This window comes from Solea solea, chromosome 1 (assembly GCF_958295425.1).
Source record: "Solea solea chromosome 1, fSolSol10.1, whole genome shotgun sequence".
Lineage (NCBI taxonomy): Eukaryota > Metazoa > Chordata > Actinopteri > Pleuronectiformes > Soleidae > Solea > Solea solea.
This window is the reverse complement of record NC_081134.1, coordinates 36917304-36941144: the sequence shown is the minus strand read 5'-3', so window position 1 is coordinate 36941144 and position 23841 is coordinate 36917304. Positions and strand designations below refer to the sequence as shown.

At 40.4% G+C, this 23841-nt stretch overlaps 2 protein-coding genes across 4 annotated transcripts in view; both read right to left on the bottom strand.

The window, feature by feature from the left end:
• Positions 1 to 2880: 2880 nt before the first annotated feature.
• Positions 2881 to 23841, bottom strand: part of impa2 (inositol monophosphatase 2) — a 33211-nt gene continuing 12250 nt past the window's right edge. The window contains exons 10-14 of one of the 3 annotated variants that reach the window (XR_009240267.1): positions 18364 to 18493; positions 17754 to 17786; positions 15509 to 15572; positions 7955 to 8075; positions 2881 to 2897 (exon numbers count right to left, since the gene is read on the bottom strand). The gene's annotated coding sequence lies outside the window, so the exon portion shown is untranslated. Of the gene's footprint in view, positions 2898 to 7775; positions 8076 to 15508; positions 15573 to 17753; positions 17787 to 18363; positions 18494 to 22856; positions 22950 to 23841 lie in introns of those variants that run through there. The other 2 variants (XR_009240266.1, XR_009240272.1) reach the window with 2 other exon arrangements.
• On the bottom strand, positions 19709 to 22949 carry LOC131459722 (inositol monophosphatase 1-like). The gene is made up of 8 exons (XM_058629789.1): positions 22858 to 22949; positions 21921 to 22060; positions 21695 to 21799; positions 21135 to 21180; positions 20939 to 21047; positions 20637 to 20745; positions 20119 to 20270; positions 19709 to 19934 (listed from the first exon to the last, which is right to left on the bottom strand). The coding sequence occupies exons 1-8, from the start codon at positions 22918 to 22920 to the stop codon at positions 19810 to 19812; spliced, it is 849 nt and encodes a 282-aa protein (XP_058485772.1). The 5' UTR covers positions 22921 to 22949; the 3' UTR covers positions 19709 to 19809.

The window sequence follows — 23841 nt, the reverse complement described above, 5'->3', positions numbered from 1 at the left end:
AATGTTGCATGAAAAGAATAAGAAATAGCCGCGGCTAAAGATGCCGACAATTTCACACAACTGTGAAGGGAAGTGATGTAGTGACTTTCACTCCTTCTTACTTGAATCACTTTAAAAAATGAAGCTGATTAACAGTGGTGGTGGTGGGAGGCACATAGTGCAGCATCTCTCTCTCTCCGTGCACAGCCTATTCTTTGATGTTGTTGTTTTTGTGTGTTGCACCGCCCTGTCATTTGAATATCACACAGAGAGGGGGCTCCTACTCGGCCACTCGCTGTGCCTTTGTTGCCGTGATTAAAGCAGGTGTCGCGCAGGGTTGTGTTTGTTAATGACAGTTCGCATTTAAATAGCTGTCACTTGTGCGTCAAGGGAAGGAGGCGGAGGAGGAGGCGGAGGAGGTAGACGGGAGGGGAAATGTTTGTTTCCGGGGCCCTCCGACATACTCGGAATGCATCTCTTTTACATGAGCTTAACCCAGCTTTGCAAATGAGCAGGCAAAAGTTTGTGCACCTGTGTAGGCTCTCCACGCAACGTTGCCGGCAAAGTGATGAAAGTCCAAACTTTAAAAGAGGGAGGGAAACTGCAAAAATAACCCAGTTGAAAGTGTTGACTTGTAAGTATTTGTTTACTGCAGGAACATCTGAATACATGTTTATTAACATAAACATCTCTCTTGCAACATACCGGCCTCATGAGTTCAGGGATGACATTCAATCTAAGGTTTGTGCCGCAGGTGCCCTAAATTAACGGTATTGGTAATTATTGAAATCTTTTTTTGTGTGTGTTTCTGTAATGGTTAATACATACACATGGTACAACAGTATCATTATGAGTGTTATCCATGAATGTTTTTTTTTACAAAAAAACAAAACAGAAGAAAATAGTACACCACATTATTATTTCTTGATTAAGATGTCAAATTATAGTTATTTACTTGCATTCCTGAACTTAAAAAATTGTTTCAGTGGCTGAATGTTAGTTCCCAGTGAGCCGGCTCAAATGTGGGTATATAAAAAAAATTGATTCAGCGTGTTAATTTTGCAAAATATAATAATAATAAGTTTTTAAAGAGAACTTTAGGCTAAAGAATTAACCCAAGTGTTCTCCGAAACAATAGTATGTCAAATTAATGTCGGAAAGAGAACTAAGAACTTTAGGTTAAGGAGCTAACCCCCGGTTCTCTGAAACATGAGTGTGGTAGCGAGATGCCGGAAGAGAGTCGTTTCAATATGGGATTAGAGTCGTTCTTTGCACTGTGTGTTTTGGCGACAGGGGTTACATACTGTAGCTTTAAAAAAGACCTGCATATGCATAACAGAGACATTGAGCAACATCTCACCTTTTATCTCTGCTTTATTCTCTAATTAAGTGATAATTCACTGTGAATTTCTCACGACATTTGACATTTTTCACAATTACAATTGTCCTCGAGTGCATCATTAAAAAAATCTATATTTGAATGTGGCTTTTGTTCCTTTACGAGTTCTTTTATTTGCTCTCTGCATTTAAATAATAAATAATACTCAAGTAGATTCTAATAGTTATTTTCTAAAAACATTTACAAGCCAAGCCCCGAATGTAACCCAACTTTATTTATCATGAAAGCAGACTGCGGGTGGGTTTTATTTTCTGCTTCTGCCACACACTTCTCTATTTTACAATAAATCTGGAAGACCCAAAGTCTGTGTGCCGGAGTATGTGCCATGTTTCCTAAAGTTTCCCTGCATTTTAATAGTGTGTCTGAAAACAGAGCATGGCCCACAGAGACCGCATCATGGAAGAGTGTAGCATCCTTTCACAGGGACGTGACAACCACGAGGCAAACCTGACACTTTCCCTGCACTAAAACCGGGCGATGTTCCACATATATATAAAGTGTATTTTACAGGACACTGCAGGAGCGAGGCGGGCGGGACACAAAGACAACTAAAAATCACAGGCGATGCCTCGCGTTCGTGTAAACTCTAATCAGGGAAGGAACAGCGTCGCGCCCGCATGTCAAGAACTATTGTATTGTCCTTGAAAAGTAAATTCCTCTCCGCGATATCCAGCCCACAATTGCTCTGTTTGATTGTTTAGCTGCCCTTGACGGTTCAACAACAAACATGCAGTCGTCGGCGAGACACTTTCATCATAATAACGTTGGTGAAACAAAGTGGAAGGGTAGAAGGGGGATTGCCTTCTGGAAGTAATTAGCCACAATCACGCTGTTCTGCAGCTATCTGTGGCTTTAGCTTACCTTCATTCTTAATCACTGTTTGTTTGTCGGCACCCAGGGGTCTTAAAATTTTAAATATAAGCACAGGACTGAAACTTATAAGTGGCTTTACGCAACAAAAGAGAGGGCTTTTTTTGTGTGGTGCTTTTACTTTGTGGCTTCTAATTCCAGCAAATGATGTTGTTGACAAAAATAAGAGCCTTTTTCACATGTTAGGTGTATTAAATAAAAGAAAAGCCCTTCAATAGTTGCACCCCGAAGCCCCCTCACCATTGTCTTACAAATATGTACCAAGTCTAAATCTAATTCTGTTTATTAGAACTGAGAAACTTGGTTGCTCATTATGCTCACCTATTGATCCCCTCATCCTGGGAGAAAGGAGATTAGCGGTCAACTTTCAACACCCCAATCAATAATCATCTCCCTAATTGGGTATTAGCAACAAGAAAGCGGACTCACTTGTCACACACACACACACAAGGAAAGAAAAGGTAAAATCAGAGTTGGGGAGGCTGCTGCATCGCAGCTGTTATTCATGCAAAGCTTTCTCTCATACCATTAATTTGAAAAAAGCGTGTTGTTCCCGATAAAGATGCAGCAATCTTACTGAAGTAGTCTCCTTGAAAAACCACCGGAGCGGCGAGGATGTGCCATTTGTTGTTCTTGAAGACATTTGGGTCTAAGGATCAAAAGATTATTGAGACACAAGTTCAGAATTTCAGCTTTTATATCCCACTATTTACATTTAGATGTGTTTAACAACTTAGGACACGGCACCTTTTGTATCCAACCCTCCTCCGGGGACATTTCAGGTGGACAGGTTTAGGAGTGAGCATTTTAAAAGGGGACAGTACATGAAGAAAAGGTCTAGTAATAAGCTCGGGGAGGCAAAACACAGGTGGTGTGGACACGTCCTTTGAAGAGTTGCCGTGGGAAGGAGAGGAAGAAAGGAAGGACAGGCACAAGGAAGATGAAGGCCGAAGAAAAGATACATCGATTTAGTGAGCGAGAACATGACAGTGGGAGAAATTAAGGCCAAAAAATTGCAGTGGCAACTCCTAATTGGGAGAAGTTTTAAAAGAACTTTGAAGAATATTTGGTTGTGTAACCTTGATTTCTCTGATGAAAGATAAGTTTGGATAAATTGCTCTGTGAATTTAGACTTCCAAATGTATCCTCCCCCGGCCATCATGAGGAACATCGTCAACAGAGATTGGTAGGTCTGTTCCAGGAGCAGCTATGACACTAGTTCCTCCACAATTTGGCCTGTCCATCACCCCAGTCTCTCCTACATATATATATATATATATATATATATATATATATATATATATATATGTTTTTCATCTGTACAAATTCCCAATTGGACTTCCAATATTTACCGATGATGGGTGGTCAGCTTTCCTGTGGTCTGGCCTCTATATGTCTGAAAATCTTTTTCAAATGCTGGACTGTGACTACCTTCAACTCCCGCACCGTGGGGGTTGGTGGTGCCTGACTATTGTTTTTGGAGGGTTTTCCATCACGGCCCTTTCTATCATCCGCTGCTGCTGCTTGTTTTAATGTCTGCTCCTCGGTGCAGCAGCCGTTTCCCATTTTCTCAGGATTGCGTTGTATCGGCTGATTTCTCCACATCAAAGTGGATTATATATGTACACATTCAAAGCTCTATTTAATGTTTAAACAGTCGGTCTAAAAGACAACGCCTATAGGCGATGAGGAACCAGTCACGTGTTTCTAAACCAACCCAAAGTGGACAAATGCAGTGGGACATGGTTTGGGTGAGATGAATTACAAACAGGTGCCTGATCTCCGATAGATACTGGTTAGAGGGGGTAACGTCTAGCTTGAGGCAGGACACTTGTCAATTTTCTCACTGTGGAGCCTCCAGAGTATCCTCTGTTGAGTTCACTTGGATGTAAGTAAAGATTATTTTTTTTGTAGGGAGATGTGCAAACATTTGCACACATAATCTCCAGAGAATCTACATAATTTAGTGCGTGTCTGGAAGCTGTTGCAAGCTTTCTATCGTCTCAAATGATACTGTCTGTATTTATATACTGTGACTACTACAGTTTTAGCCATTCACTCACACTTTGCACATCCATGCTCACACATGTTTCATACTCACTGACGACACAGCCGCCAGGAGCTGAGCTATGGGAATCGAACCCAAAACCTTCCGATTGCAAGATAACTCGCTCTACCACTGAGCTGCCACCCAGGTGTCTCTAGTACACAACAGAAACAAAGAATGTGGTCTCGCTCTTGTGGTCATAATCCAATCCAGGACCTTCTGCTTAAAGCTACAGAATCCACAGCTTATATCCATTTCCAAACTTTCTTCAGCAGAGGTTATAGTGGGGAGGAGAAAATTCAACTGCTGTGGAGAAAAACACTCCACTACGAAATGTTTAAATGACTTCATGTGTGGTATTTTCTCTGTTATTTGGGTCAGCGACTCTCAGACTGTGCCTCTTCTATCGACTCCAAAACCCTTTGCATTCTTTTTTGCACATGACATTTATTATTAGTAATTGATTTGTCTCAGCTACTCCGGATGCCATTCACGATGAGCACAGTCGTCAACACCGCAGCCCCCCCCCCCCCCCCCCACCATCCTTCCCCCCTCTCTCTCTCTCTTTCTTTTTGCTTTTCCGTGCTTCCCATCCAATCAGAAAAGATTCAAGAGAGGAAGCGTTGAGCTGCACTGCTCTACAATAATTCGGGATAATTGAAACAAATGCCTGTTTGAAACCGAGAGCGGTTGCTTAATTTAAAGAGGCAGAAAAAAGTATGTCCCTTTCATAACTGCTAACAATGTCGCTGCTTTTAGCAGCAGTTTGAAGTGTGTGGGGGGGGGGAACAGATGAAGATGTCTCTCCCATCTTGAGAGGTTGACAACAAAACAGAAAACAGTGATCAGAATACATTAAATGTAATTGGAGTCGTATCTCCTGAAAGTGTGAAAACACGGTCTGTTGTGGAAAAGTGGAGGGGGGGGGGGGGGGGAAGAGCTGTGATATGAATTTGACGATGGTGGAATTGGTGTGATCGAAATCTCAATTAGTAACTGAAATGAAATGGTACAGATATTCAATGCTTCCTGATTTACGTTATAATTCAAGTATTTTTGACTTGTGTTTCATAATAATTCAAATGTTGGATACACACGAAGGTTCTCCACACTAATGGCACATCTTGAGACACATAAAGAAATGCTATTGGCACAGAGTTGTTCTAAGTAACCTAGTATGACCTTTTCTTAAAAACTTTTCTATCTTAGGGCTAAAAACCTGCGTCCTCCTGACCAGGCACTGCAGGGGGACAGTTACAGAGCCACGGTTGGTGGTAGGGGAGCCACAAAACCACTTCCCCACTACTGGTTCATCCTGCTCCCAGAGGCCCAGAGGCCAATTAGCCTGCAGGATCAGCCTAGTGAGAGGCCTGCACGAGAGGGGAGGGGGACTTAATTCAAGGAGCAGCCTCTGAGAGAGTTCAGCTATATCCTAATTGCTAAAAGAGCTCAGGTCCCAGTGGTACGATTCAGACTTTCAGAAAATATAAAGGCATTTCATTGTTTGCACAAAAAAAAAAAGAAAAGTAAGAAAGAAAAATAACGCACCGTGGTCTATAATGTGAGGAATAACAAGCAAGATATGGTATCTACAGAGAGGTTGGTAGTCCATAACCACAAAATTGAGACTGCCTCACCCGGAAAACCCACGTACTTTTAGGCAGTTTGAGTAATTTAATCTGTCGTTTAGCGTCCATTACAACCCAAATAGCACAAACCTAAATAGCATAGGGTGAGGAAACGAGGTCAACAAGAGCACGTATGTATCACAGTAATGTTAATTTGAATAACACAGTATCCAAGCAACAGTAACAGCACACTGAGTGAAATGAGTTATTTAGTGAGGCTCCTTCCTGCTCCTATTGGCTCTCCAGTTGACCTCTGCCCTGGTCATTTACTCCATACCCATCATGTTTTACTGCAACGCTATCGTTATTATTATTATTTTTTTTTTTTTTGTCTCTTCCAGAGACTGAAAGCATAACGCTACAGCGAGATGTGATGCGTGGGCGATGTGTGTGAAAACCTTTAAACGATATGACAAGTGTTTTTTCTTTCTTTCTTCCCCTCTGAGCTGTTTTGCACACCAGCATTAAATTGTTTTCTCACTTTTCCACGTTAGAGTAGGAGAAGTTCAATTGGGAAAACACAATGTTCAAAAACAAACTTGAAAAAAAGACTCCGCTGTTGCCATATGCAGTCGTATGAACTTGATAATATCTAGAATCAGCATGTGGAATCTTTTATTCCTTCTTCTCTGCGCAGCTGTGCCGTATGCCCTGACATTCTTACACTTGATTCTAATATTATATATTCTATTTTAATATTTTATTCCTGCTTGTATAGCCCTGCATTCCATGTCCTATATGGAACCAAAAACTCTTGTTTGGAACTCACTCATGAGTTTAATTACCTGCAGAGAAAATGAGCTTTTTGACCTTGTTAACATCTGTTTTTTTTTCTTCTTCTTCTCTTATATGGTATGATTGAAATGAGCAGTTACTGCCATCTTGGAACAGCATGTACTGATGAACGCAGATTCCGACAGCCAAGGTTTCATTTGTCACATATCTGAGGCACCGATCCCATCTGCTTCTGTGGTGGTTTATTAAACTGCACTTTTCCTCCCCTCCCCCTGATATGCTTTCCTCTAGTCCTTCTACTCTCAGAATCATACAAAAAAAAAAGAAAAATAACACAATGTTCAGTATGTTCCGTCAGCCCGATTTGTCTGGTCCTGTCTGGTCTCATCAAGTCTTGTCCGTCTTGTAAAGCGAGAGAGAGAGAGAGGGGGAAAAAAAATCCCTAACGATATCATTTCCATTTCCATGTCTTCCTATCTCACACAAATCCGCAGCAACTTTGTTGTTTTATTGTTGTTGTTACTTTTGCTTTTCCTTTCGTTCTATAATTTGTCACAGTGATGTTATTTTGATCTGTATTGACAGGTATCGGCCCTGTTTGTGTGTGTGACTGAATAAGTGAATATTTGTTCTGGAGAGATGGAGGAGTGTGGGAGGGTGAGAGATGAGGGGGAGGAGGAGGATGAGGGGAGAATGTTTAAGGAGGGATGGAAGGGAATGTGATAAAGTGTATAAACATGGAAATAAAATATTACTATTTGGGTTGTTCAATTATACATCTGAGGTCTTGGTACAGCTATGTATGTAAGAATTAAAGTGAATTTAACTCAATGAGTCATCCATTAGAACAATGTTTTTGCTAGCGTGCTAACATGGTCAGTGGCTAACAAATAAACAACATTAACTACACACAAGAGACACTCAGAGCCAGAGTTTGACTGAAGCTGAAATACTTATGGCTAAATTTGTATAATGTTTCCTCAAATGCTTTCATAGAGTTCAATGTGTTACACAGTTGAACTCATTTTTAATCGTATTATTTATTTATTGTTTTCAAAAATTACCTTGTTTTAAACTTTAGTTTTGCATTTACTGCACCGTCCTGGTAAAAAAAAACCTTGGACAACTTCTCATCTGGTAATTTTACCCATATTCGAGAAAAAACTGCTTGTGCTTTAAACTTCTTTTTTATGTCAACAGTTTGAGAAACCCTCTTCCCAGTTTCATTGAGACAAAGCCCTTGTGCATTAAGACGGAGCAATAAAGTGTTTCTCCCCTAGTTTGGCACGGACGAACCTGGAGTCCTGAACTCAACCCCATCCCCCGCCTTCGGGATGAACCGCAGTGCCGCCGGTAAACCAGGCCTCATCAGCGACTTCTGACCTCTTAGGTCGACTTCTCAAACGATGTGGAGAGCCTGAAAGCGCAGAGAGAAAGAGCAGAGGCAAGATTGTTATCACACAGCTGTAAAACATGGACTAAAATGGACATTCTCTGCAATATTAGCAATTATATTAGGAAATGCAGTAGGTGAATTTGTGCAATCTGTAAGAGAGGAATAAGACATTGGAGTTATATTGGCAATCTGTGCAGGCTTTGGTAAAATGTCCTTGTGGAGAGCAAAAGAGTTAAACCACACTGAAAGAAATGTAGATACTTATTAACAAGGGTTAACCAAACTCTCAGTAACAAATCTGAACGAAGTCTTGGCTCAGATACCCACGAATAGTGTTGGCTGAAACCACAAAAAGTCAGACGATTCCTGATCGAGTTCCAAGATAGGGCAAATCTTGTATGGTCAAAATGAGTGTGTGGGAATGTTTTCCACCTGTTGCATGAACATAATAGATTTGACAATTTTTTTTAAGGGATGGGTCGATACCACTTCCTTGTGTCCGATACTCGAGTATCTACCGATACCGATAATAGTCCGACTATTAGTCATTTTAGACTATTTATGAACGTGTGAACGTGTTCCAAGGACAGGATTCTCCAACTGTGTAACAAATATTGTTCTTCCAAAAACAGCCCAAACATGACTCGGCTAAAACGCTTTTTGCTGATTTTTATTGACATTTTTACAGTCTGTGCCTAGTGACGCATGTGATATACAGTATATAGGATTTTTAGATAGTTCTAGATTTTACATTTCTATCTACCGGAACTGACCCATACCGATTCCCATCTCTACCATTTTTGACCGGGAACACACTGAGTTGAACAAACCACAATAACCTGAACACTGTAAGGAAAGGTTCATTTAAAAGCTCCTATTTCTGTGCTCTATCACTGTCCTAATGCTTCACTCGATGTCATTATACAGAAAGTTTTTGAGCGGCAGCTCCTCACACTCGCTCAGAAGCTGCTGAGTGGATCCATCCAGACAGTGAAACATTTCCTTGTTATCCTCCGCCTGTGTCATGATAGCTGATTGTGAGCTTTCTGCCCGACACAGACCATAAACCTTCACAGACACGAGCGGGCCTAACAAGACTTAACCAGGTCTGTGTCCAAAAGACGCCCGAACCAGTGGCTCCTCTCCTCCTCTGTCTCTGTGTCTGCTTCAGAAAAATGAGAGGAGCTGCTCAAAAAAAAAAACCAAAAAACGTGTATAACAGTGGCTTGTGTGTTCCCAAGGATACTGAGCTTGCACGGTCTGCCAGTCTATCACACAGGAGCACACTGCTTTTGTGACAAACTGGCAGACGAACACCTTTCATTCCTGTAGCTCCTCTCTGTGCTCCCCTTCTTCTGCAGAGACAATCCTCACAATAACGTCACTGGTGAGTGCACGGCTACACAGTGTCCCCCCACCACCACCACCACCACCACGCTGCTTTCTGTTGATTCAGTGCAGCGTGCACTGGTGCTCCACCGCTCTACATTCATTAGAAGGAAAAAAAAACGGCGATGAACACACAGCGGGGAGCTGTCAAAACACCGCAAGAAGGTCAGGAGACGTATTTAATTACTTTTCACTGTGCAGCATGCATGTGTGCCATGCGGAATAACAACAAATGCTCACATTAACACCCTCAGAATCGTTTGCTCGCAGCCCAAAACATCATGCTTTGTCAAAGCTGCCACGAGGATAGACAGCCATACAAGCTCTATTTTAACAGGTGAGTAGCCCGGCCATCCTCTAAATCCTTCAGAGGCTGTATCCATTACAGGATCCATGAGAGGTGGGTAAGAGGCAGCGAGCATGGAGGGACTGCTTCACTGCACACCACACAACCCACTTTTCTTTTCACTCTAACTGGCAATTGTTAAATTCGCAGACATGTCAGTCTTCTTCACAATTTAGAGCGCTGCCAGGTAACTCCTCGCGGACGAAACTTTCCCCCCGGCAGTCGCTGAAGTCTCAGGATGAAAACAACAGAGTCATTCTGCAGTCTGGTGGCGTATTACACAAAGTCCTTAAAGATTCATGAGGGAACTTGCATTCAAACAAGCCTAAAACCCATCCTGTTTCAGACCAGTAACAACACAGTCTGGCAGCGGGAAGTGAATCATAGTGCCCCAGTGACTTGGAAGGGCCCGCATATGCAAATGTGTGCGTTGGTGCAACAGATTATTCAGATGCATGAACGCTTTGCCTTCGGGGGTCGCCCCGCCGCTGCAGAGCCGTGGTCACTCCCCGTGCGTAACGACCACCCCGCGCTGCGTTTCCTCTCCAGAGTGGAGGAAAGTGGTGACACACGGGTGACACATGCATGACACAGGTCACCCACAGAGGAGGCGAACGGATGAACTGATGCCTCCTGCTTTGCCCTGTTTTCCAGAGTCTCACAAGAAAAAGAAAAAAAGACGACAATATTTTCCATTTATAAGTCTCTATTTGACTAAATTTGTTGACCAGAAAGTTGGGAAAGCCTCGACTCCTTCGTTTTCATTTCACCAGACTTGACAAATTGAAATAACCTTGTCATTTTAACATAATTAACAAAGTCAAACATTAATTCTTAAAAAAAAAAAAAATTCTTAATCACAAAAATGTTAAATTAACAAACTGCCCTGTTTATTATATTTCAAAATTAAATAAAAAAAAAAAAGGTTAAATGATGTATCAACATATTAAACACAAGTAGTGGGTTTTGTTAGGCTTAGAAATCCGAGTATCCCCCTCATCGACACCACCCATCAAATTGTTAATTATAGGGAAAGCGGCTTGTTTTAGCCTTTAATAATGTTTCTATATAATTAAACTGTCATGGTTTGGTCCGTGTAGTTCCAGTTTGTCTGAAGCTGAACTCACTATTGTGCTATAATATAACTGTAGTATAAAAAATACTGCACTCTCCCGCTCACTGGCATCAGCACACACACACGAGCCCCAGCAGAAATGTTCCTAATTAGGTTGTTGGGACAACTACAGATAAATATTATTAGCATTATTAGACGTACACAGGCAGCACTAATATTAGCCAACCTTGTCTGCTGAAATATAAGGTGACATTAGCACACGTACTGCATTGTCTGCGATTTCAATTAGATTCAGACGAGCATAGTGTTTGCGGGTCATTTGGTGTAAAAATGAAAAAAAGGAGGAGACCACGTGGTGAGGTGGCGGTGAGCACTGTTGCCTCACAGCGGGAAAGTCACTGGTTTGAATCCTGGTTTGAAGTTTGCCTGCACTACAGATAAGGTTAACTGGACACTCAACAACTGCTGGCCCACCACTAAATATCATGTTATAATGATGCTAGCAATATTTTTTACAATAGTTAGGCTATGTAATAAGAGATTCTGTTGTATTACATTCAACATTATTTATTTATTATATTATTGTTATGTTGCAACCTTCTTGTGTGTCTTGTTTTTGTACCTGTGATGTATATTTCCTGCCGCTGTAACATATTGAATTCCACCCTCTGGGGATTAATAAAGTTTTATTCTATCTTATTCTGTTCTATTCTATTCTAACATAAAAATTGCATACACACTGTACATAAGCTTGTTTGGCGTTTAAATTACAGTTGTCCACGTTATGACTTACTTTATTTGTGGTTTGTGTGTGTTTTTAATTTTAATAGATGTATTTTTGCATCGTAAATGTGTTTTTATTGCGAAGTACACATCATTCTATATCCAAACAAGCACTTTTACTTTGAAATTCTGTGAAATATCATTAATTACATTACAATTTTAAGCTCATAAACTGCTCTAAACTGACCATAAGTGTGAATGTGAGAGTGAGAGTCAAAATTCCACTAGAAAAACTTCTAAAATTTGGTCATAATTAGGACTGGAGCTGTGGTTTGTGTAATATGAGAGAAAATGTGTTCTTAACGGCGTGTTACTGAAAGTGCAGTCAATAAAACATATTTAAAGCATAAAGGCTGTTATGTTTTAATGACTCGGGTTAAACAGGACACGAAATTGTGGTGTGAAACCTAAAAAACACACTAGTTAAGGATGAATCATCTGTTTATCAATGTCATATAAGCTTTTAAGCTTTAAAATTAAGTTTTCAGCAAACATTGGGTTCATTATTGGCCAGGGGTCAAAACTGACCTCGATTATAAGGTGTAGACATAAAATATGAATCATGATTATTGAAAGACTGTCCTTTCATGACATTTTGTTCACAGGAACATAAACATAGAACGCCACCAGACTTCATTTCCAACCCTTCTATTTATTTTGAGTTCAAATCTTCGGTGAATTTCACCATTTCTGTTAATTAAAAAAGAAAAAAAAAAAAAAAAGTCAAAGTGCAAAGTGAGGCAGCTCCATTTTTTGCATATTATTTGTCAAATTAACAGTAAGAACTCCGTGCACTGCAGTTTGCGGCTCCATCTGCCGTCGGACTAAAGCTGTGACTGCTAATTGCTGATGCCGACGCAGGCACCAGGTGAGGATATCGATTCCTCGTCGTCGCTCCTCAAACACCTCCAACGACACTGTGAAACCAGTGGAGATAGACCTGCGCGTCACGGGGGGGGCGCCGCGGTGCAGGAGGAGGGCAATTTACTGAGAGGATGCACACACATGCTGCAGACACACACCGCTGCACTCACACTTTAAAAAAAAAACCCTCAGGCTGTAACACATGTGGACAGGGTGACAAGTTGTTTGTAGGGAAAGAGTAGAAGGGAAAAAAAAACTACAGCATCAGCAGATGTAATTAAATCTGGGGGTTTAAAAAAAAAAAAAAAAAAAGATTAAGTGTGTGTTTAATAGATCAATAATGATGGACAGAGAAGACAAAGCAGATTAATCAAAGCGCTCAGAATGTGCAGCACTTAGGCGGGCAATTAATACATCAGGGGAACCTCAGGAACCAAAAAAAAAGGCAGAGGAAATAAATGTAAGCACAGCTTCAGGAGCTATTACTTAGGATTATCACCATTGATTTTGTCCATATCTGTGCGAGCATCTGACTTTAATATCGCTATCGATTAACCACTTTTGAACAGGTTTTGATAGACACCCACTCACACATCACCTCTCATAAAACTTTCAGTTTCAGATCCCCCCCCCCCCCCCCCCCACCCCCGTTTCCTCAAGGAGGGTTACGAACATCGATCCGCTGCGGGTTTAAAAGCAGCGAGTTCAGCACGTGCTCGCATGGAACGTGTCACAACTTCTATATCAGCCTAATAGTGCATCCAAAACAACTGCGACTGGGAGTCAATATGGCTGCCGGCCAGGACAAGCTAATTTCTTTGGCTTTGCATCAGATGTTTTGCATAAAATGACTTGAACTGACAGAGGGAGGAAGCAGAGATAGAAGGAGAGCTCATTGTGTAATGTTTGCCATCATAATCCCTGCAAATTACTGACAGGAAGATGAACTGTGACTGTATAACTAGAGCAACCACAGGCCTCTGTTGCCTAATGAGAACGGGTGTGCATCTCTCCCTTAGTACAAATCTGGAATAAGATGTTTCTTTTTTTATAATGGAATAAAATCGTATTTTTTTTGTAGACATTTATTTTTAGTGACAAATTAGAATATATAGAATAAATTAGATATTTCATAAAATGACAAAACTGTTTCACAGTTAAAGGTCCAGTGTTATTTTCATCTGTGTAAATAACAAGTGTACAACCAGCTGACAGTGTGAACTGTTGTTTTTCATTAGCCCAGAATGAGCCATTTATATTTATATTTATATCGGGAGCTTTTACAGTAGCCCACAATGGACAAACTAAACATCTTTTAAGTTTTGATACCAACACATTCTCATAATATTGCAACTTGTTTTAATATTACAACTTTATTCTCGTAATATTACCACATTATTACCATAATATTACGACTTAATTCTCATAATATTACGCCTTTATTCTCATATTACAACTTAATTCTCATAATATTACGACTTTATTCTCATAATGCTACGACTTTTTTCTCATATTATGACATTATTCGCATAACGCGACTTTTTTTAAAATTACGACTTTATTCTCATATTACGACTGTATTCTCGTAATGTTACGACTTTATTCTCATAATGTTACCACTTTATTCTCATAATATTATGACTTTATTTGCGTAATATTGTGACTTTTTTTAAATGACAACTTTATTCTCATAATGTTACCACTTTATTCTCGTAATATTATGACTTTATTCTCGTAATATTGCCACTTTTTTGAAATTACGACTTTATTCTCATATTGTGGCTTTATTCTCAAAATATCAAAAATATTCATTTTTGCTCTCAATTGTTTTTGCCTAACAGACATGCAGTGACTTTTAAATTCCTCATTGTTTTGTGCTGCAGCTTTTCCTTCATTATGTTTTCTAGTCACTTGTTAATATTTTTACATATTTTTTTTAAATTATTTCTTTAGTTTAGTTCTTCCTGTTTTTGACGCAGTGTGAGCTGTTGGCTATTTGCAGAAGTGCTCTTTAGTCTGTTTTTATAGCCCTGTGAGTGCGAGATGTGCTGTTTTTATGTATTTCACTGTGTGTATCAGCAGTGTGTATCAGCTTATTCTACTTGTGTTTTATGTAATTTTAATGTTACTGTACAGCACTTTGGGCAACTGTGTTGTTTGCTTTTTTAAATGTGCTTTATAAATAAAGTTGATTGTATTGGTGTAGAGGCTCCACATGTGTCTGAATGTTGGTTGTTGTTTGTTTCAGAAATGAACCGACACAAAAAGAGACTGTGTGACCCCCACTGGTTATTGTTTTGACTCAAGACACAATTAGAATAAACATTTCTGACATTTATGCCGTCTGGCTGACGCAGCCATAATATCAAAATAAAACAATTACATTTGAGAACGTAGCATGACGGTAAAACGCAGATGAAACTTTAAGTCTCGCGGGAGTTGCTTGCGAAAGGAGTCTCACAAGCGCAGAGAACCCTCGTTAAGAGAGTCTGAGGTGACGCAACGAGGAGGTAACTGCGTATCAGCGTCATTAAACCAATGCACAGGACATTTCCCCTCAGTTCAAAGCGCATTCAAATCGATGGAGTGGTCGGCTAATCCTCGTGTTCCTATCTTTTACTTTAAAAGCGATTAACAGATAGTATCTGGTAGGTTTTACAGTCTTTTTACTAATAATGTTATTTAATGGTAAGATCACAACGTTAAAGGTTCCTGTTTTTGTGTGTGTGTTTTGTTTTTTTTAGTTTTGACCATGGCTATTGGGTTTACTGCTTCTTCTTTCTTCCTTTTTTCTCGTGCCAGACCCACAGGATCTGCAGACTCAATCTCCTGCAGCCTGCTTTGTTTCTGGCTCTATTGAACCAGAAAAGGTGGACTCTTAGAAGATGTCTGGGGGGGCGGCGGTGGTTGTGGTGAAGTGGCTTTCCTGATTGTGATGCTCCCCCTCTCTCTCTTTTGTGCTTGTATTTGTTACCTCTTTCTGGCACCAACACTCACCTTGTCAGGACCAGTAGTCCTCATGGAGACCGAAACCTGGTCCTAATAAGGTGGAACATCATTTCTGTGGAAGATAAAGATTTAAATTGTGGTTAGGTAAAGGTTAGGGTTAGACATTAACTGGTTATGGTTAAGGTTATATAATAGATAATGTTTTGTTTGGGCTGTGCAAATGATTGTAAGTCAATGCAGTGTCCTAAGAAGTATAGACGCACAAACCTGTGTGTGTGTGTTCCGGGTATTACTCATGTTGTGGGGACTTAAATCTGTTTCTACAGTCCCCATAAGGTATATTATAACATTTTTAAGGTGATGACAGTTTAGGATGAGGTGTAGGTTATGGTTAAACCAGTAGTAGTCATGGTTAAGGTTAGAGTAAGTCTCCAGGGAATAAATGTAAGTCAACGTAATGTCCTCTGAAGTAATGGCAACCAGACTGTGTGTGTGTTTGTGTTCAATTAGGAAATCAAACAGAATTGCTGTCTTTGACCACAGCTGTGCTCTATGAACCTCACAGTGTTATTGATTCAAGAATACAATATATATATAAAGTACATACTCTGCACTATTGATTGCATAATATGTATATATATATATATATATAAAAAAAAAACCTGTAGTGTAGCCTCACGTATCATTTCTGCAGACTATATGATGGCTTCCCGTGTGATTTCCGTGAAGAAGAAGAAAAGGGAAAATGTGAGTTTTCTTTTCTTTTTGTGACTTTTAAAATGATCAAGTCTGACAAAAGAAAGCTCAAGTCAGGAAGCTGCACTCAAAGATAATTTGATAATTTGATTTCGACACATCTGCTACAGCCTGCAATAACACATTTCTGACCAATAACAAGCTCCTCCATCTGCCACTATACCACTTTATACCACTTTTATTTTTTATCCTCTTAAAAAACACCCGTACAATAATAGTAACACAATAATGAAAAATGACTGAGGGTCTTCGGAGGGAGTAGCTTCTTATTTACCACGTCTGTTCAAGCGGAGGCAACGGCAAACATGACTGTCCCAGTTAATCCAAGCGCTGAATTTATTTTGAACAAGACATGTTAAGAATACGAAGATTAGATGAGTTGCTAATAGAATTTGCCTCTCGTATTCCTGTTTAGATTTCACAGAGCAAGGTCTGATTATGACTCATGTTACTTCAAGAGCTTCATTGTCACTCAAGGGCAAATTTGTTTTGCAGTTGTTTTGCAAACAAAAAACAAGGACGCGAGACGACGCGGCACAACCAACATCTCCACGTGAAACCATCCCCGATCGAATGACACGTTTGTCAGTTGCGTCGATAAAGTGCGATGAGGACGGCGCGATCAGAAATTGGGCAAAGTGATCGATTTCGATGACTGTAAATGGGACAAAGGAGAATTCGGTTTTTTTTCCGAGGAGTCTCAATGGCTACCTAGCAACCAGAAGACTACGTGTACTTTCTTTTATGCAGTTCGTGCCACAAAAAAAGCGGCATGCAGCCTTCGTATGTCACACAATGCACGTTGATATCGACATAGTGTTTAAGAGATGCCTCAGGTTATTATGTATGAGGCACATGCGTCAATATTGCTCCATCCATTAATAAATTAGTCAGCTGCTACTCCATTAATCAATCCAGCCTTTTGAATGTGAGAATCTGCTGCTCACTGAATTGCATTTTTGGCCAGTTTGGACTGTGATTGGATCCGACAGGACCTGAGAGAGAGAGAGGAGCCGAAAATCACCTGCACCCACACTGCATCTTTAGTCAGGCAATCAAAACACCAACAGATTACTAACTTGGCTCAATGTTGGTATAAAGAGAGCATTTGAGTTGGCCAGACAGCTAAACTTGATATTGATTTTTTTATTTTCCCGAAGAAAAACTCAGTAAATCTTAGTGTAGAATCTCCTAAACACATTTGCGCTATAGATTAAAGCTCCTATAAGCAGGGAAATCCCTGCAATTAAAGTGAATAGTGGGAGTGGAAGCTTTGAATGAGACACCCAAGAATCAATTTGTGATTAATCAAAGATTGCAATATTGATTTGCTTTTTTTTTGGAAGAGGAAAGGTAGCAGACATGCAGAGGCCGTTTGTCCTATTTCCTTGCAGTCAGTTTGGGCGGGTGATCACATTTTTTTACGTATTTTTTGTGAGCAGCTCAAGACCCCTAAGAAATCCCTGCTCTTTAGTCACCTTGTATCTGCTGTTTTATACACATTCACATTGTACAGCAAAGGTGGATGCAGTCCTACCGGTGTAACATCTGCTTATGTGAGTCGGTGTTTCTGAAAAACCAAAAAAAAACAGACCACAGAATGACACCATACTAATAAAAAAGGACATACATTGACACACAATGGCTAGGAAATGACAACAAAGCGGTAAAATGAGGAGCAAGAGGTGGCAAAAATGTAAAGTGATGACAAGCGCATGCAGAACTGCTTATGTCTCTTTCATTCTGGGGCCTTTTGTCTGAGCCAAGGGCCCCATTGTCTCATAATCTGAACATGATTCATTCGCGCTTACAAAAAACCGAATCAGATTTCATGAGAGCAGTTCTGTTTCCATACTGCTATGCTCCTTCAGGTCCTCCACGACTTCCTCTCGAAAAGTGAGAACAAACAAAACATGCAACTGTTGTGCACATCAAAACTACACAATGGCCCTACAGCAAACTGACTAATTTACTATGCAGATGCCGGTTCAAGAGATCACAGCACAACACAAAGCTTGCAAAATGTTGGCAAATTGAAGAGCTGCTCTTATCACTTCTTCAAATGTCCTTGAATTATGAAACAAGACGGGGGGGGGCAAGTTAATATTCTGAATGGATTTTCAGAAAGTTGTGTGTGCCTTACTGACCTTAGTGGCATTTTTGCCGTGTTGTCCTGCAGGGCAGATTCCAGTCAACTGGTAAGTTCAAGCAAACATCTAAGATGGGCTGGATTTTGCAGCTATTATCCGTTCCCGTTCCTCGCAGAGATTCAATCTGCTGAAAAGAACGAGGGGAGTAGACGGTTACCATCAGAGAGACGGAGGAAAAGTATCCCCTAATAGAACATCACACACCTCAGTGCGCGCCGCAGCTGCGGCAGATGCATGGCAGCATAATCATATGCAGAAATTACACTTATTTATTTTTCAAAGGCACAAGTTCAAACATGTTCATAGGCAAGCGCACCACCCAGCCTCCTGCTGTTATGTTTGCCACGGTCGTCGGTGTTCCTGCTGTTTGTGTTGCTGCTGCTGCCGCCTTGTTGTGGTTACTTCTCACTTTCCAACCCACTCTTGCCTCATCTTTGTGGGTTTGAAAGTTTGTTTTATTTTATTTTTTTACTCTCCGTCTGATCCCGTAACCACTCGCTAATTCACAGTTCAGAGCTATAACTAAGAAAGAAAGAATACGTTCTTTTCTTTTTGTCCTAAATGGGATCAATTTTCCCACACATGAAGGCAAGAAAATGTGTTTATGAGAAGATAAAGATGCTTCAGAGCATCTACACTCAACTATGCAAGAACATAGATTCAAACAGGCGTAAGAAACACTGCAAGTTCAACCACCAAAGTAAAATAAGAGCATCTTGAAACGCCACATCTATTAACTGATGCATTACTGGCCTCTAGTGGTGGATATTGATGGGTGTAATAAAGAGTGTAAACAGCAATCACGCTGAAATAGAGGCTCTCAGGCAATATGGTGATGTTAACCGTCAGTAAATTGTCTGACACTTGACAGGGCCAGTGTTTATAAAGTGACTCGGGCGCCGGCTTTAACTGAGTGTTGAGGACCGTTGCCTCTAATGAGGGTAATCACTGCCACTGAATTCCATCCATTTCCATCAGGTAATTACACATTAAATTCACACAAGGTATAAATTCACTGATTGGAGATGCAGCTGATAAAAAAGTAATCTTGCGTCTCCTCAGACAGAACCTGCTCCTTCTGTGGTCTGTCTTGTTAATTCAAATGAAAACAGATGCTTATGTGGGCGTCGGGGTGACAAGCTGAATATTTCATGTATATTGTAGATCACGGGCGCGGCTTAAGTGCAAAATTACAGCACTTCCCACACCTCAATCAATACTTTTGACAAACCAATCACAGAAGTGTAATAAAAATTTAACACCAAGGTCACTTCAGCTGCACTTAAATCATTTCTTTTGATTGAAAAATACGTGAGAAAACACAGCCAGCATGCAAATGGAGTCATGATTACAGGAGAGTTACTTTTATTTCATACACAGACATACACAGTACATCAAGATGGAATATGCTAAGATATTTGGGAAATCAGCGGATTGTTGTCATTACTTCTGCACCGGAGCGTCGTCCCTCTCCGCGGGGAACACTTCGATTTCTTTGATGATCCGCTTAGCAATAATGTCATTGTTTGCCGAGACCATCCTTCGAGACATCAAATCGAACGGTCCCCCTGAATCATCAAACAGAGCCTTTGTTACAACAAAAAAAGGGTTTCATTTGCGGTCTGTTTGCCCGAAAGCGAATCCCACTGATTCTCATTAGGTCACTCTTAGTTCGTGACACTCTGCAGTTTGATGCCGCATAAAACAAACAAACAAAAACAGACGATTATCGAGATCTGAAGGCATACACACCGTCCACATCCAGCAATATTCCTCCAGCTTCTTTGACTATAACGGCACCAGCGGCGATGTCCCAGCAGTGGATGCCGATCTCAAAGAAGGCTTCCACCGCGCCCGACGCCACCAGGCACATGTTAGTGGCAGCTGTCCCTGATCCACGGAGCCTGTCAGGACACATCAGCCGGACATGAGTACATTTCAAATCAACGATGATCGCCCACAATGACAGTGAAGCAGAAGAGAAAAGAACAAAGTAATTAAAGTGTAAAGTGTGCTGTGAAAGTAGATGAATTCAGATATTACACGTGGGTTTTACCTCGATCAAGGAGTTTGTTTTGACATACCAATCTGAATTGTTTGTGATTGATAGGTGTCAAAATAGACATTTTTATGGCATCAAAAAACAGATTCTAGACCATATATATATATATATATACATATTTCCTGCATTTTGGTCTTTGAAGAGATGTGTATGCAATAAAAAAGAGTCGGTGTATAAGTAGTGTATGCGTGATGCCAAGCAAACTCACCCGTGCACTGGGATGCAGAGGATCTTCTGCATGGTAGAGAAAATCTTCTTCACTTTTTCGGGGGTCCTGTCCACACCGTGCTCAGAAATGATAATGGACTTCTTGATCTCTGTAAATGGCGCCACCGTGGTAAACATGTGACACATCAGGCAATAATGCATTGAACACTTTTTGATTTGAAGGACTCTACATGACAGAAGAACATGAGTCCCTGAGATCAGTGAATACCCGATGATTGCTCTCCTTTCAAATACACTGCAAAGCTCCAAAATGAGCGTATGAAAAAAAGGCAGCAGGTTTACCTTGTACATCAGACACCTGGATGGGTTCGTCGTTGCAGAAAGCTCCCATTCCATTCCTTGCTTTATACATCTTGTCTTCCAAGCAGCTGTACACGACACCAAACTCCAACTAAGAACAGAAAACGCACCATTGTACGCACCGAGTGTGGATAAAGTACTGTTTTTTAAATTATTGTATGCATTTTCTTTGACGTACGTGCTTATTGACAGCAAAGGCGATGGACACGGCCACAAACGGGAATCTGTAAATGAGAAGCACCACTTATTACATTATGAAGCTGTAGAAACTGATATTTTACTGTTTTTTTGCATTTTTGCTTCTTCAGAAAAAAAGGAAAGCATCACTGCAGCAGGTGGACTCTTCAAAAGGGTCATAATTAGTCTTTTAATTAAACCTGGGTGTTTTAACACAACAATCAATAACCAATTTTTTATATATAACAATATTGTCAAACCAAAACTCATCAGAAAGCAAAAAAAAAGGCGGGGGGGTCAGAATATTACTTTAATGCTAGGTTAACAAGTGGCACTGGAATATCTGGCATTTTAATTAACTGAAGCTGCTTTTTAACCACAGATAACCAGAAATCAAGCTCGCTAAGTTAATGTTATCCCCCAGCGTGAACCTACACATGGAGATAAACCAATCGATCGAAGGAGATGAATCGATCAATCAATGATAGTATCGAGCCACTTTTGAGAATGGTTTAACTCAACTAATTGTCCTTTAACGAGACAGAGAGAGAGGCGTCTTACCCATGGACGAAGTTAGTGGTGCCGTCCACTGGGTCAATGATCCACGTAGGTTTGTCACTTAAGATACACTGCTCGCCCTTCGCGACCGACTCCTCCCCAATGAAACTGAAGCACAGAGGGAACAACAAACCAGTGAGCGATTATCAGGATTTTGCTTTTGCATCGATCAACGAAAGCGCGCGGCAGCGTGTGTGTCAGTGTGTGTTTGTGTTGCAGTAAGTCCCACCAGTGCGTCCCTTCTCCAAATTCCTCTTTAAGAGACCCGATGATGATTTTCTCCACCCGTTCATCAGTCTTGGTTACGAGGTCGACAGTGCAGCTTTTTGTCATGACTCGAATCTCGCTTTCCCCAGCTTTCCTTATTTCCTGAAAAGAAATGGCATATAATTATGCTGCCTGATACTCGTATCATTAAATATCTTTATATTGATATATAGTCTAACGCTGTAATGTTTTCATTAAGAGAGCCTTTTGCTGATGCTGATATTATTCTGCTTGTGTTTGTGCTTCCTAGACTAAAATGATGTAACGTTACCAGTAATGCTGTCTACATGCTGTCTCCCACTATGAAGCCTCCAGCCCCATTTTGAGAAATTCAGGTATCTCCTGACAAACAGGCTCCCATTGGTCTCTGAAACCAGCTGTCAATCACACCGGTGTGGACTCATACAGTATGTGCTCTTCTATTTTTGACACTATGCTCTGTTAAAAAAAAAGACCTCAAACTAGCAACTGAGACCATTAACTTCTCAAGAAAATGTTTACTGAAGTTTTCAATCAAGTGAGAAGAAGAAGAATTCTTCCATTGACTTCCTTTTAAAGCAAAGTCGCCCCCTGGTGGCTAAACACTATATTTTTCCTCCCACATTGGCATCCTTGGGAGTCCCAGAAGATGATCTGGTATTACTAGCACAATCTGTTGTGTTGCCTCCACTTGTCTTAACATGAAACAAATCACTTCCTGTGTGTAGTGCCTATAGTAACACGAGATATAAACACAACTATACTGAGAAACAGAGAGTCATGTGGAGCCGATAGGCTTAATCAGCATTCAGTTAACTAATTTGACAATGTATGGGATGTATGCTGGTGTTTAAAAGTTACGCACTACAGCTTTAAAGCTAGGCGCCAACAACAACAGTGAAACACATTTATATACATACCTCTCCAGCCTTTCTGGCCACTTTAACAGCAAAGTCATATTCCCTCTGCCATTGCTGTGCCATGTTTTCTTTATTTCTCACTTAGGAGAGAGCTGTAAAAAGAAAAGAAAAAAACAACAATTTAAGATGCAACAATGTATCATAAAAAAGAGGCTAAAATTAGGAGCATGCTCGTCATAAAAGGTGTCAAGGCCGCCTCTCTGAGGCCAGCAAGACAATACGGCAAACCTGCATGATTAACACATTGCTTTTTATAACACAATGTTGTTACACAACACTTCCTCTGCAGCCGCTGTCAACAGGTCCTGCTTCATTTTTTTTTAAACTCACAACCACGAGTTTACAACTTTAAGCGACCGTGATTAGGAAACTGATGTTGCTAAAGGTGTCGGTGTTACGTGTGCAAACTGCAATAAACCTTTGCTAATACACTTCTTACATAAATATTGCATGGTATGTGCAAAATTCTTGCTGCAGATATTCATGAAAAAGAAGCCGCCTGGTCATGATTAGTGAAAGCAGGTAAAATCTCTGAGTATCAGGAGCCTAAGAGGCAAAAACCCATAAAAAAAAGAGGGGGGGGGGGTGCCAATATCACACAGAAATGCATGTTAAGCTGATTGCTTCTGCGTATATGCCACTCACATTTGCATATTAACATTTTTATCACCTCCTCTCTGAATTTTGGTAACTGGAGAGGATGAGGATACAGTAACTGTCTTGTAAGAGTAAAGGGGACACAAATATGATTTTAACAAGTGTTGGCTCATCTCGCTTATGGAGGTAAGCAAAAAAAATATCACTCTTACCATCAGTCTTTATATGCAGGATTCTTTGCCTTCTTATGTCTTAAAAGCTTTTCTGTGTGATATCTGGCTGAACATTTGACATGTTTTACGAAATAAATTAACAATAAGTAAAAATAATAAATGAGATAATAGAAAATGAACCACCTGCTGTGATTATAAACACATAGCTGCACTG